General features: G+C 44.2%; 1 protein-coding gene across 1 annotated transcript in view; it reads right to left on the reverse strand.

Moving 5' to 3' along the window:
- Positions 1-385: 385 nt before the first annotated feature.
- The window catches only part of rngtt (RNA guanylyltransferase and 5'-phosphatase), a 178,495-nt gene continuing 163,374 nt past the window's right edge, over positions 386-15,506 (reverse strand). The window contains exons 14-16 of the mRNA XM_066677731.1: positions 15,439-15,505; positions 5,002-5,125; positions 386-2,705 (exon numbers count right to left, since the gene is read on the reverse strand). Of these exons, the coding sequence (XP_066533828.1) occupies positions 2,548-2,705; positions 5,002-5,125; positions 15,439-15,505 (349 nt within the window). The 3' untranslated portion in view covers positions 386-2,547. The remainder of the gene's footprint in view (positions 2,706-5,001; positions 5,126-15,438; position 15,506) is intronic.

Here is a 15,506-nt window from a genome sequence, read left to right on the forward strand (position 1 = left end):
AACAAGAGCTTCAGATGCGTGCTTGATTCTCCCCAACACACACACACACACACACACGGCAGGTCTGCTGTCCATCTGTCCGCTCTTCAGGGCTACACTGTAGGAGATTTTCCTACTGTGTGTGAGCTTGTGTCTGCTTGTATGCTCTGTATGTGTGTGTGTGTGTAGGAGGCAGAGAGGGAGAGAAAGAGAGAAGCAGCAAGACAAGGAAGAGAGTAGTAAGGCAGACAGTAAGAGTGAGAAACAAGGGAAATCAAAGATGGAAGGAGAAAGAGAAAAAGGAAAAGAACAAAAGCCGCATAAGAAGTTGCCTATAATATGGGCGTTCACTTGCAGGACAAAAGGTACGAAAGCTTTGATGAGTATCGACCTGCTTTTAAGTGCTGCCAGCCAGGCACCGTGTGTGTGTGTGTGTACACGTCCAAGAAGAACACACAATGCAGCCATCACTCCAGCACAATACGCATCCTACACACTCGCACCCACTTTAATCTGCGCTCTTTGTCATGGAAGTGTAGACAAAGTTGGAGGGTTTTTGACATGTGCTGCTTTAATGGTTCAAATAAAAACAGAACAGCATTCAAAAAAAGGCGAGCGTGAACTATGGGAGCGGCCGATTGCGCTCAGGTGATTCTGTGGTGGGGAGGGGGTCCCAAACTCAAAGCAAAACAACACACAACTGAGATTACACTGAACAAACACAGCACACTGGGAATAGTCAACTGCAGCCGTGTGAAGCAAAGTCTACGGTAAGATCCTGTCCAGTAGGACTGTCCCTTCTTGACTAAGCAGCTCCATTAGGAGTCTATCAATGGCCCAATACCCTAAGCTTCCTCATCAGCTGGTCCCAACATGGGGCTGAGTGATTCATACACTGTAAAACATTTCTCAGAATTTCTCAAATTTACAGCTTATTACTGTAATTGAATAATACAATAATTTACTGTAAATACTGTGATTTACAGTAAAATACTGTAGCAGACTTGCTGTAAATTTACAGCAATTTTTTACAGTGTAGTTAAAAAAAACACTAGGTCGTATTTATACCTCAGTATTGCATTTTTAAATAATCGTGATGCTTTACTGATCTGTAACAGAGAGAATAGAGCTTTCAGTTGTTGCTAGTCCAGGTTCAGCACTGCAGAAACTGCACTATGCAACTTTTAGAGGAGGGTAGGAAACCACCCACTGCGTTGTGAAGGTCAATTACACTCTGCAGCTGCACTGGGAGCCCAAAGGCAAAAATACAGAATCTTACCTAGTGTTCCTTTAAAGAGCTAATAGGAGTTATGAATAATAAGTCGTAGTCTGTAATATGATTTGACAGTGTAAAGGCGCAGAGTAACATTGTGTTCTATATCAAATTTAATGGATTCTCTTTTGGGTTTGAGGGTATCAGCCAAAAAAAAAAAAACAGAATAGCAGAAGCCTTAGGGACAGACCTACTGTCTAGTTTCTCACTTCACTGGACAGCAGTAAGAGAAGCCTGGGTACCAGCATATTTACAATACACTCTGGTCTTGCACCATCGGTCTGGAACTGCTGCTGTTTGACCCTCCATTCTGACAGGGTAGGAGACGCTTCGTTCCGAAGACCCCGTGCTGTGGCATTTCTAAAGCGAATGTCAAACAGGGGAGTCTCTAAATCAGAAGGGACAGGACAGTCTGCTCCCTGGAATCGTCCGGCTGCACTAATCCAGAAGGAAGTTCAAGAGGGCTTCACGTTCGGATGAGATGTGATGAGAATCAAATGTGAAGGAAAAGGTCACCTCAGCTAACAACAGAGATGAATTCTAACGGTAGCGAAGCTTGTTTGAGTCATTCACAGTATACTGTAACCACATCAGCCCAACATCGGGTCCTGTGACTGACTTCATGATGGAACAGAGTGACAGGTTTAAAAAAAAAAGGTAGCGGGACGTGATTAGTGCAGGAACACTGAACAGAGTCCAGGCTCTTGTCGTAGACATCCGCGATTCTGTGTTTTTTCATTTTTTTTTTTTTTTCAGAAACGGGCTGGAGCAGTCCTTTGGTCCAGACTGTTTTATAGCAATGATATCACTGGTCTCTGTGGAAAACGAGTCCATCCAAAGCAGGGAAAACGTTAAAACTGAGTCTGAGAAGTCAGCCAATCTGCATAGACGGTAGCGCTTGGAACGACCCCACATTGTCATCGGCTCGTTTAAGACTAAGCTGGGATGCGAACAAAATAAATATTTAAAAAAAACAGAGACGGAGGTAAAGAAATGCCAGTGAAACACATTTATTTATTTGTTAATGAAATAAGTTTGTCTCAGAAATGGACCTCAATCATTTTTTTTTAAAAGAGATGACAAAGAAGGTCATGTTTGCCATCTGTTGGATGTCCTATTGAAGGGGTGAAGCTATGGCACAAAAATGTCTCACTGTTCATTTCGCGGCTGATGATGGGACGATGTTTTGGAGATTCAAAGAAAATATAATAAAAATGAAAAAAAAAAAAAAAAGAAACACAAACAAAACACAACCTGCTACACTAGCGCAATTCAAGCTAGTCCCTAAACCCAAGCTACGGTAAGCCATGGTTGGGTCTCTTTGGAGGAGGAGGGGGCATGAGCTGGGTGTCCAAATCCGAGGGGTGTTTTCGGGACTGGCACTGGGCACAGCGGTCCAGAAACTCCAGGAGGTTTTCCTTAGTGACCGGAAACTTGATACTGTTGCACACAGCTGTAGGGAGACAGGAGAACAGACAGGAATCGGACGTTAGCGCATAAGTGATGAAGGGCCACATCCTGCGGGAGATATTGAGACAGGGAAGGCATTACTATTTTATCCATAATAAACACGTTTCAGCCATGCTGCTGTTAACGTCCGCACCTTTACTGAGTCGGCCAAGAGCCAAGTGGAAATGAGAATCGAGGCCAGATGCTGTTCAAACATAAAAAAAAGGTATAATCCATAGCACAGATGGTTAAAACTATATGCGAGTCCATGGGGAATTACAAAGTGCTGGAGGCAAAGAAACGTAGGAAAACAATGTGGTGCCCTTAGACAACCTTTGACTCTGAGACCTCACTGAGCTGTGTTAGCCCACGGCCTGCTGTTTGCTCCTGCAGCAAGCGAAAGCGTCTACTTTAGAGCTAAATGCTTTATTGCTGACACAGATTTCTACCACTAGATTCCTAAAGAACAGCGAACTGTAATCAATCTAGTAAGGATTGTTAAATGCTACTCAAATGTGAGCTGACTTCTGGTGCTTTTCCGCTGCTTGGTACCTGCTCTGCTCGGCTCTACTTGCTTTTGGTACCTGGTACCTGCTTCCGTTTCCACTACCACAGCTCCTCCCTGACACTGAACTGGTGACTTCACCTCAGCTGGCTTTGGAAACATTTTGAGGTAGCTTGTGAAGAGGTACTAAAAAAAGCACCCTGTTGCAGGTATCAGATACCAAATTTGCCTAATAGAAAGGCAAATAAATAAATAAATAAGTAAGTAAGTCAAGTAGAAGAGTTTTCCCCCATAACCTGAAGCTACTTTTGAGATATCTGAAGCATGACATTTTTACATGCAGTCTGGTATTCCATTATTAATGTGAGGTGTATATGTGCTCGATACACACTAGTTAAACAAAGAATAACAGCCACATAAACAAATCTTGCATTAGATTGCATTAACCTAACAAGCGCCTAGTTCGTACAGGACAACAGATAACACATTATTACTGGTGTATTTGCTCTTTCGTCATGTCCAGTGGGACCCGGATAACCATAAATGACTCCATTTCATATTAAATTCGTAATTCTACATAAGTCTGATTTTCTTCAGTACAGTGATCCCTTGTTTTTGGCGGGGGATGTGTTCCAAGACCATCCGCTAAAAGCGAAGTAAAGGAAAGATATTTTTTTATGTATTTAACGAATGTTTGGACTTTTAAACCCCTCCCTGTTACTGTTAACAACACACCCTCTCCATTAAACAGTCGTTCTATAATGTTTTTCAGCTGGAACTACATGTGATATCCCACCAGTTTCTTTAATAGAGTCATTCCTAAGCTGTGATTTAGCGTCAGTAAATTTCACTCGGATGTGGACATGAACAACACATGTACTGTACGTAAGAAACACTTGTAAATGATATATTGTGTCACCTACAGGCCCAGTCTAATACATGGAAATAATAAAAAAGCCCCCTTGAAAAAACCCGCGAATCCACGAACGATGAACCACAAAGTAGCGAGTGATTACTCTCCGGTGCATGTCATTATTGCACACTTACGTCCCGAGGTTTTACATCGTCAACGGTGGGACTGGCACCCAGCAGGCTCCGCAGAATATCGCAGGATATTCTGTGAGTGCGCCTTAATTTTAAAGTAAATAAAACCAACTGAAAATTAACATACTACTGTTCACCTCGTTCCGACTGGACTCGTGATGCTTGTTGTCATGATAACGTCTACTCATAGTGGGCTTTTATGGATCTGCTTGTAGTGAGCGGTCCGTCAGACTGATGATTACAATGTGAATACAAACAGCTGTCTTAAACGACAATGGGAATGAATTCAATCTGAATGTTCACATGTAAACACAGCCCGTGTAGTTTAAGATCTTGAGGTCTCACCCTGTTTTTCAAGCCTGCTTCTATCGCTGTGCTCATGTCTATGTAATTATGCTGTACTATGTATTCATGCTGTATGTGTAAATCAATAAAAACAATGTATTTATCATAGAAATATGTCGTAAAGATAACACAAATATGATTAACCTCAGCCCTGGATGAGTAGGCGTGTCACAGCCAGAAAATCACATAAAGGCCAACGCCCTCTACGACCTTCTCAATGTCGAATAACTGACAGACAGAGACTGGTATTTAGACAAATGAAGTACTATTCAATTACAGTAAACATGCCGTCCACTGCCTGAGACTGGAGCTGCTGCCCACATTCGTCGTTATGTGGTTGATAAAAAGCATCGATATGCTTTCTTTGAATATCCAGTGCATGAGAGGTCAAGAAGCAGGCACTAACCCATGGCTGTATCGTACGAGTTGGGGAAGCTCTTGTCTATTCTCTGCCTCAGAAACACCCAGGAGTTATTTTTGAACGTGCACTCGATGATCTTGTTATCGTACTGCTTCAGTTCCTTTGACACCTACGGAGGAAGAGTAAAAACAGAGCATTATATACAAAGGAAAAGGGGAATTACACATAAAAACATGGTAAAACATCGTATTTTCTGACATGTTTATGAGGGGTATGTACACCCACCCACCCACCCATCCAAGAAGTGACCGTTCCTGAGTGTTTATAAAGAAGACACCGGCTTATTTCCATCATTACTTCTGTTACAACTGCTACAAAAACCAGACAATTCTGAGTAACAGGAGTGTGTTGAGAAAACTTGAGCATCGTGCTGTGTGTGACATCAGTCCTCCCCCCTACAGCCCTGACTCAGCCTCGAGGGATTTTTACCTGCTCCCAAACTTCTCAAAGATCTCAGTGGGAAGTGATTTTCTGAAGCTATCGGTAAATGACCACGTTTTGAATAAAGAAAACATGTATCTTTTTCAGGGAATTCAAACACTAATGGCCCAGATGTAGAGAAGCTAAAGGTGATTACATAGAAACAATAAGAATGCATTTCAAAAGCATGGTATTAAGAGCTAAACGAAGACCACTGTGAAAACACAAGAGTTAGGAGGTTTCTCTAGAATCAGGCATTTTGCATCAAACTAAACCAGCGACTGCTCTGTGAAGAAACTGAGGGGGGAAATGGTGCCTTTGAGTCTGAAGGCGTCTCTAAGAATTTTAAAGAGGTGGGACTGCCTGTTGAGAATGCCCTTAAGGTGGTATTTAAGGTGTAGAGAGACACCTAGAGACAGCAAGGCGATGGGTATGAGACAGAGCGAGAGAGAGAGAGAGAGACAGAGAGAAAATGAATTAAGCGCCACAGGTCTGCGGGATAGTGGAGGATTGGGCAGCTCAGGAAGGAAATGCTGGTCCTCTGAGTGCTATGGCATGCTGGGTAAGTAAAAGCCTGTGTGCTCCGGCCATGAAGGGCATCTGTTAGTGAGTTAGGGGGGAACTGGGAGCTTCAGAATGAAGAAAGGATGCACAGGAAGAGGACAGAAGGGAATCACAAATGTCCGTGGACACACTACTAACAACGCTATTACTGCATATACACATACACACACACACTGATGGAAACCCAAATATAGTTGCCTGCACACACTCCCACACACTCGGAGGGCTCCAACTGAGCCAGTAAGGATAATCCTCCCTCATTTGGCAGTGAGGGAGTAGCTCCTGTTAGTTCTGGCTCCGGCCGCCATCACGCCCCAGTTGTAACCGTGAGATCCTGGCAACAATCGTGGAGGAGACTTGGTGCCTAATCCCACCAAATCCACTCCATTATGGCTTCGGTCTGGACCACACGTCCTTCGATTCACACTCTATTCCATCCAGCATCGGCAGTCAGGACCACCTCTCTCCATCTCTGTCTCTCACTAGACGCCACCCAAATCCATTCCCAACTTTGTCTTCCCAGTTTCCTGAACACCTGCCCAGTGCTTCCCTCACCGTCTGGGGGCCTCCACTCCAGCACAAGCAGCTTCTGCTGTACACAGCCTGCATTTGGCAGCAGTGCGTTATTCCAAAAATCAGCCGAAACCATACGAATACCTTGTATCTACATTCATTGTCTATTTAAGACTGTAGACTGTAGTTCGTGTGTAGCTCTGCATATTTCTAGCAGCCGTTCACCACGTTCCTAAACTGTAAAATGTCCAGGAGAGCACCACGGAACAGTATGATTTATATATAATACAGTGATGGGGAGTTGGGGCAGCGCGGTGGCCCAGCAGGTAGTGTCACAGTCACACAGCTCCAGGGACCTAGAGGTTGTGGGTTCGATTCCCGCTCTGGGTGACTGTCTGTGAGGAGTGTGGTGTGTTCTCTCTGTGTCTGCGTGGGTTTCCTCCGGGTGACTGTCTTTGAGGAGTTGGTGTGTTCTCTCTGTGTCTGTGTGGGTTTCCTCTGGGTGACTGTCTGTGAGGAGTTGGTGTGTTCTCCCTGTGTCTGCGTGGGTTTCCTCCGGGTGACTGCCTGTGAGGAGTGTGGTGTGTTCTCCCTGTGTCTGCGTGGGTTTCCTCCGGGTGACTGTCATTGAGGAGTTGGTGTGTTCTCCCTGTGTCTGTGTGGGTTTCCTCTGGGTGACTGTCTGTGAGGAGTTGGTGTGTTCTCCCTGTGTCTGCGTGGGTTTCCTCCGGGTGACTGCCTGTGAGGAGTGTGGTGTGTTCTCCCTGTGTCTGCGTGGGTTTCCTCCGGGTGACTGTCATTGAGGAGTTGGTGTGTTCTCCCTGTGTCTGCGTGGGTTTCCTCTGGGTGACTGTCTGTGAGGAGTTGGCGTGTTCTCCCTGTGTCTGCGTGGGTTTCCTCCGGGTGACTGTCTGTGAGGAGTGTGGTGTGTTCACCCTGTGTCTGCGTGGGTTTCCTCCGGGTGACTGTCTGTGAGGAGTTGGCGTGTTCTCCCTGTGTCTGCGTGGGTTTCCTCCGGGTGACTGTCTGTGAGGAGTGTGGTGTGTTCACCCTGTGTCTGCGTGGGTTTCCTCAGGGTGACTGTCTGTGAGGAGTGTGGTATGTTCTCTCTGTGTCTGCGTGGGTTTCCTCCGGGTGCTCCGGTTTCCTCCCACAGTCCAAAAACATGTTGGTAGGTGGACTGGTGACTCAGTAGTGTCCGTAGGTGTGAGTGTGTGAGTGACTGTGTGTGTGCATCTGTGTGTTGCCCTGTGAAAGACTGGCACCCCCTCCAGGGTGTATCCCTGCCTTGCGCCCAATTATTCCAGGTAGACTCTGGACCCACCGTGATTGGATAAGCGGTTACAGATAATGGATGGATGGATGGAGTTTTTAAACCCCTCAGTGAGAATAGCCTACCAACACGAAGGACTAGAGGACAACCAACACAAACTGTGCAGCTACAGATGAGCTACAACGACAAAACTCCAGCAGCACTGCTGTGGCTGGTCCACACATACCTAGTCACCACCACATTCAAAACACACTCCCTCTATTTGCTGCTGTAGTGTGGTTGCTGAGCCAGTGTATCTGCAGATTTATATTCTAACCAGAAGCACACCAGATAAACCTCACCGGTTGTTTGCAGACTGAGAATGAATCAAACAAGTGGAATTGCATGTGCTCCTGCTTGTGTGGAAGGAAAGTCTGCAGCCCCATCTGCCCTTGACTTGACAGCTCTGACTCTGTCAGTCACGAACTCTAAGGCTGCACTCACAGCGCATGTTTTATTGCTTGATTCTGATCTTCGGTTGTGATCTCTCTACAATGGGGGTCATGTTCTTGTTTGTACGTGACATGTATCTGTTTTTAAGGGCATTCCACACTGAACCTGATGTGAATTAATGAAGTGGAAGTGCAGAATACAGGGAACAGGCTTTTTCTTTCTTTCTAACTCAGTGCTAACATTCAGAGGCATGTCCAGAAGCTGAGGTAAGCCAGGTCACAAAGGAGTGTGATTGGCCACCATGGGTACTACATTCATTGTTACGAATGTAGCTGTATTTATTTATGAGTGATACAGATTTATAGCAGCCATTATAAAGTATTATGTATACCTTATAATGCATTATACATTTTTATAATTAGTCCAAGTCTTTGTGTTCACTCGACTCTGAAAGCAGCGGATGCGCCCTGCTTTGGCACTGAAACACAAACACGGCTAAAGCTGTCTATGTTTGTATTCAACTGTTTTGCTGTGAATCAGTGAACGGCACCTAAAATAATAACCAGACAATATTTTCAGCAGCAGGTTTGGACGGCTGGTTTATAGTAGGCTGTACCCAGTATGTGTTTCAGGCAGTGGGCTCTGAAAAGCTGAAAGTTCAGCTGCTGAAAAATGACTCAGAAAGAGGTGACTGAGTCACAACACCCCCTCTCCACGGAGCAAAATGCCTGGGGGGATAACACTGGCTCTTCTTCTTTTATGAGCTCAAACATTGTGATGCTACCTTTTTACACTCATCCAGCCTCTCCCCCTCCCTCTCTCTCTCTCTGGCTGTGTTATGAGTCAGTCAGCAGGGGGTCACTGGGGTGTCCGAGCCGGCCACTACTCATCGTGAAAAACTCATTGTAAAAATCTTGAAAACCTATCTTCCTCTCGTACAGGAGCTGTAGTAGGGGAGGGCTCTTCACTGAACTCCTTGGAGATGCTCTGCATGCTAAGAGTCAGACTGCAGGCCGACAGTGCTGACAACTTTTAATAAATGTGTGGTGAGACAAATGACCAGCTGAGAAAAAGATGGAAAACTCTCTCTTCATCACCCTTACATCATACCAATGATATTTGGGGTAGGGTTGAAAAAAAAAGGAACATTTTCATACCTACAGACCATTTTGAGTCACCAATGCACCTACCAATGTGTAGCTAGGTGGATTGGACTGTGGGAGGAGTGTGGTGTGTTCTCCCTGTGTCGAGTGTGTGAGCACGTAGGTGTCGCAGTCACACAGCTCCAGGCTGGAGGTTGTGGGTTCGATTCCCGCTCTGGGTGACTGTCTGTGAGGAGTGTGGTGTGTTCTCTCTGTGTCTGTGTGGGTTTCCTCCGGGTGCTTCAGTTTCCTCCCACAGTACAAAACACCATATTGGCAGGTGGATTGGTGACTAAAATTGTCTGTAGGTGTGAGTGAATATGTGTGAGTGTGTGTGTGTCGCCCTGTGAAGGACTGGCGCCCCCTCCAGGGTGTTACTGCATGTTTACGTGTAGGCTCCGGACCCACCGCGACCCTGAACTTGATAAGCGCTTACAGATATTGTGAATTAAAAACTAGATGTAAACAAAGGCATTGATAATAAGCACCACAGCTTCTATTCTAGACCCTAATTTCCCATTGTTTAAATGCCAGAATACACCTGTATGGCGAAGCCTATGCAGCCGATGTTGGCCCGGCAAAACTAGTTAAACTAATAAAGGAGAACTATGTCAACCCTTGTTCTAAAAGTAATGGTAAGGGACAGTGTGTGTCTGAAGAAATCCAGAGCTCAATGCTGTGGGGGCTTTACACTCTCTGGCCTGCACTTAGCATTGGGCATGGGGACCTTAGGCTCATGTGCAGTTGCTTCAGTGTGTTCCATTCTATTAAACACACCGTGTGAGCACAACTTAATGTGAGTGCATTTTGAATGAGCTGAATCCACCTTTCTAAGGGGTGTCTAAGACCTTCTGGACATGTAGTGTTTACATAGTGTATGTATTTTATATGGTCCAATGGGGTAAAGAAAAGGGTTAAAGATCGGAGACCATCCATACCATTCACGTGCGGTCATTTGCCACGAAGTTTGAGAGTGTTGCACCTTTTTCTTTACTAGTTGATTTACTTTCTGGTTGTGTCTCCTCTATAACTGTAGGAGACGTCTTCCTTTGTCTCGCTGAGAGAAATGAGACACGAGGAGGACAGCAATGAAAGGAAAGGGGCTTCTGCATACACAAAACAATACTTCACTAAAAGAGGCTCTTTTTTTTGTCTGTGATAAATCAGCCAGACAGAAGACGAGGGGTAATCACAACCTATCGAGCTCTGTAAATTCGAGGCATTATCTCAGTCGTTCTGAGCCTCATTCGGAGCCAAGCCGGACCACCTAAAAACCTATTCAAAGCAATCGTGTGAGATGGTAGCGATGATAATAGTAATTAGTGGCTGAACACTTCTGCAGGGTCAGAGTCTGATAAAGGCGGGTTGCATGGGAGGCCTCCGGCTTTCAGACTCACCCACAGGGACCTGAGGAGCGTGACTAGAGCCAGAGAATGCCCCCTAAAAATAAACAAATAAGAAAAGGTCAAAATAGAGGAAAATTAAATACAATGAATAGAGCATCAATAAAACGGCACCGACGATCTGAAACAGAGCATACAGAATGCAACAGGGAAACCAGATTAAAGCGCAGAGACGTCAGGATGCACAATGCAAGATCTAGTATATAGCAGAGGACCTAGACAACAGCACACAGAACTATGAAATACAAAGGAAAGCCAGAATAAAGCATAGAGAACAGAATACTCAATATGCAATATAGAATTCAAAAGGGAACTCAATACAGCACACAGTGTGCAATGCATTTGAAAGACCAGAGTCTACAGAGCCAACAATACAACACAGAACCCATAAATGTGAGTGCAGAATACAGCAGAGACCCCAGGAAACCGCAGAGAGAACTGTAGAGAATGTAGCAGAGCAAACCCAAGTTTTTGAAGGACCTTAAATGTAGAAGAAGAAGCCTGTATGCTGCCTGAATAACCTGGTAAACATAGTATACGAGAACCCACAAAACAGCAGAGAACCCAGAACATAAAATGGAGGCCCTGCATATACAACAGAGCACCATTTTCATTACAGGCATTAATCACGGTGCCCAAAGTTTTCAGGGGAAGGCTTGGCCTGCTTCAAACCCACTGTTTAAAGAAACAATGTCCATTTTTATGGCCTTGTTCACCCTCAGCAAAATGAAAGAAATCAACTGTGGACGCCACAAACAGTGACGGAGGGCATTTGCCGCGAGGGAGAAAACTGTGCAGCTGATTAAATGGTAGAGTTTAAAATGTTGATTTATTTATTTCAGAATGAAATAAAACCTGTTCTGCCTCCTCCTGACTGAAAAGGCAGAGAAAATTGGTGCGTTATTTCAAGTGCCACAATAACTGAGCAGTCAGAGCAGTGGCGGAGCGGCAAAAACCAGACGAATGGGCAAAACAAACAGAGGCACTAGGGTTTTTTTCCTTGTGGATATTTAACAAGAAGTCATTTGTCTGGTGGAGAATAGCTCTTTGTGTTTTCGACTGAGTTTTCCTCGATCAATCACCCAATCAATTATTGTCTTGCATTGCTAATTGTGCCGTATCTAATGAAGCCACAAGACTTTAATGGTAGGGACTGCAGATGCAAACAAGTAATTAAAAAAATGAGGGACATGTCTTGCATGGAAACAATTCTCCAATCAGTGCAGCACTCGAGGCATAGACTGCATAATGGGCCCAGCCCCAAACCACCACCCACCCCACCCCAGCCCACAGCCAAAAAAAACCCATTCCACTGTGACTCACTGGTTTGATTTCCATGCTATTGTTCCTCGTAAATGGATGGAGGGTTCTTGACTCATTTCATTCATATATTTATAGAGATCAGACTAAACGTCAGGCACATGGAACACACATGGAACTGATTCAGTGGCTTATTTAATAGAAAAAACTGTCTGCTGTATTCAGCACTAATTACACTAACTAATTGGTACTTGAGCTTCGAGAAAAGGTTTGCTTTACGCAGGCGATATTTACTATGGCCTCTTCCTAAAGGCAGAAATGAGGCTTTGAGGGCTGTTTCTAAGTGAGTGTTCGTGTGGGTTCTTACATTCTCATGCTCTTGCTTGATGTTTTCATTTTTATGGCATCAAAATAGCGGCAAACATTTTGAGAACCAAAAAAAAAGCAGAATCCATAACTGAGAAATTAAATTTCGAAAAGGAGAGGAATGTTATTAATATTGACAGCTTAAAAACAGAATATTTCTGTATTTAATCCTTTATTTGTGACAGTCACAAGTGTCAGTGTTTTCTCCTTTAAAATCTATAATAACCATTATATTATCTTAGTTTAATTCTTCATAGATGTCATATGACTATTTCATAACAAGTATAAAATGACTAGAATTACGCTGTAGTCTCTGTAGTTAGCTTTTGTAATTCCAGTTTCACATTAAATGGTGAAGCAGTTACATTCTGGCGCCAGATGCAACTGAAACACTTAAGTTGGGGGTGAAAATTTTGAAGAAACCAACCTGAATTCAAATAATTAGTTAGGAGTGGGTGATGACATATGAATGTGGAACTCTTACGAAAGCGGATTGTGCCTGAGGTCGCACTTCTGATATCACTGCAGACTGGCAGAGCTGCTGATTATGTATCAGGCTTTTGAAGGGTCGCCCTGTTTCGTAGGTGAAGATTTTACACATTACACCTTGTAAGATGACACTTGAAACCAAGGGGTAGGGGTAAAAATAAGGAATGGGACTTGGCCTTAGTGAGATCCTTTAACCTTGTAGCTCTAGTGCGGACTTAAAGAGGTAAACACTGAACACGTTTGGCCATGTTTCTATTCTATATTTTGGGCTTTGGAGGCAGGTCTTATTTATTGAAATTCTTGGCACAACTGTGCTTCCTTCCAAATCACGTCTGCAAGGTGCTTACGTACAAGTTCCAGAGACTGTTTTGTTTTAGTGATTGTAGTGCAATTGGCCGCACAGCAGTAAAAGAAAATGTCACACAAGCCGAAACCCATTGGATATCAAACAAATCCAAAATCTTCCAGGCCTAATGTCTAGCCATCGTAACACTTTTTATGGCACTCCACAGCTCTTTATAGTCTCCACTGTTGGAGTGGGGTTTATAATTGACTGATGAATTATTAAGTCCTCATATCAGCTAGGCTGTCTACACAAGGGAGATTAAAATCTGATTAGGCAATGCATAACCCAGCCCAACTTTCAAACAGCCACAGAGCTTGCTATGTCTCTTAGCGGCTCAAGGCAACAGAAACCAATTTTTATTGCAGTGCTCTAACATCTGTGTTTATGAACAAACGATTTTTCAAAAAAGAGCTTATTCTAGAGATTGAACACACGGGTAATTAATATAAGCACTTTATAAAAATACAATTTCCTACTCCTAGACTATAACTTTAGAAAAATGTCACAAAATACCACAGTAAACCTGCTGTTTATGTGAATTCAAATAAAATGAATTTGAAAATAAATAAATAAAGGATAAACTAAATTAAAAATACAGACATCCATCCATTATCTGTAACCCTTATCCAGTTCAGGGTCGCGGTGGGTCCAGAGCCTACCTGGAATCATTGGGCGCAAGGCGGGAATACACCCTGGAGGGGGCGCCAGTCCAGAATCTTAATTTGAAAGCATGGATTGGAAGGAGATGCCTACGCTTTTGGTCACCATCTTCCGTGCCAAGTCTCAACCAGAGATGTGTACAGCCCCTGTGTTTTCCAACCTACTGAATGAGCTGGAGTGGGGTTTGTGATCCAGAGCTGATCGTCCAACACCAGCATCTGACCTCAGTTATGTTTATGTGTTGGAAGCCAGAGTGTTCTCCAGTAGAAGAGAAGCTGTTAGTGCTGCAAATGGGGATGAAGTCTCTATTAATACCCTTGATTTCAGAAGAAATGTTGGATGAACAGGGTCCAGAACATCCAGATCCAGAAAAGGCTAAACTTAGCACAAAAGTGCTGCTGAAATGAGCATTTTATCACAGACATTGATCGGGTTTTAACTGTGCCACAGCTCTGCTCCTCAAAAAGGTCATATTCCGTGTATTAATTGTGCAGAAACATTCTTACTCTGAGAGAAGAACAAGAAGAAAGAAGTGTGGCACATAGGATATTGTTTCCACGTTCTAATACACACACACACACACACGAAGAAGCCAGGATTAAAGCCCCTTCCTCCTCTCAAACTGCGAGTCCCCTGTTGCTACCTGAAGAAAGCGGGAGTGTTTTGTGCGGTGTGTTCGGATTAATGAGGGAGCGTCAGGTTTGATCCTGACGGAGACGTCACACAGAGTCGACCTCCACCTCTCAACAGAGAGAAGAGGAAAAGTTCCCGGGTGGATGAGTGGGCCCGGCTAACTTTGTGGGGCTGCCAAACGCAGCGAGAGGCCTGCATACACACACACACACATGCTCGTTCGTCAGAGATCAGTGAGTCATTATATAGAGTGAGTGTGTGAGTGTGTGTGTGAGAGAGAGAGAGAGAGAGAGAGAGAGACAGAGAGAAGGGTGGAAATCTGACAGCTCCCTCGAGCCTCATTCCAAACAAAAATAGGCGGCGTCCCAAAATTGCGTTTGCTTTTTCCATCAGGGCTCAGGGTTTCAACAACACTGCTCGCACAAAGCATTTCAGCAGAAATAGACACTGTTATGGTCATACTATAGCTTTGCCGTAGTCTTAAAGGGCAATTGCACCAAATTTCCAAAAATGGTGCAGTATTCATTTCCTAACTGTACCCCCTTAAAGTCACATCACTTCACTGCGCTGGTACTGATAGGAACTGAATGTCTGCTTCTAAAGCTACCTCATAGACTTCTATTACACTGACGGCTTTTGAATAAGCCGTGTTTGGTGTCATAAAGTAAAGAATGGGCATTGGTTTTTAGCACTATACGCATTAGGTAAAGATCAGAAGACATTAAACCACTATACACCATATTAACATGGGGAATGGCAACAATGAAGACACAGCTTATTGTGACCATGACTTTGAGAGGAATGGGGACATGTAGAGCAGCAGTGTGAAGAGGTCTAGGGGTCTTTGGAGACACATCTGTAGCTATGTGACAGAACCAGAGCCTGGTATAGGTGTGAAGCTGGATTTAGCAGCAATCTCACCTTCATCTGTGCAAAGGGCACGTCATAGTTACCCACGTACAGCAGGCCAACAGTCTGAGTAATCAACC

Source organism: Hoplias malabaricus, chromosome 7, assembly GCF_029633855.1.
Source record: "Hoplias malabaricus isolate fHopMal1 chromosome 7, fHopMal1.hap1, whole genome shotgun sequence".
Lineage (NCBI taxonomy): Eukaryota > Metazoa > Chordata > Actinopteri > Characiformes > Erythrinidae > Hoplias > Hoplias malabaricus.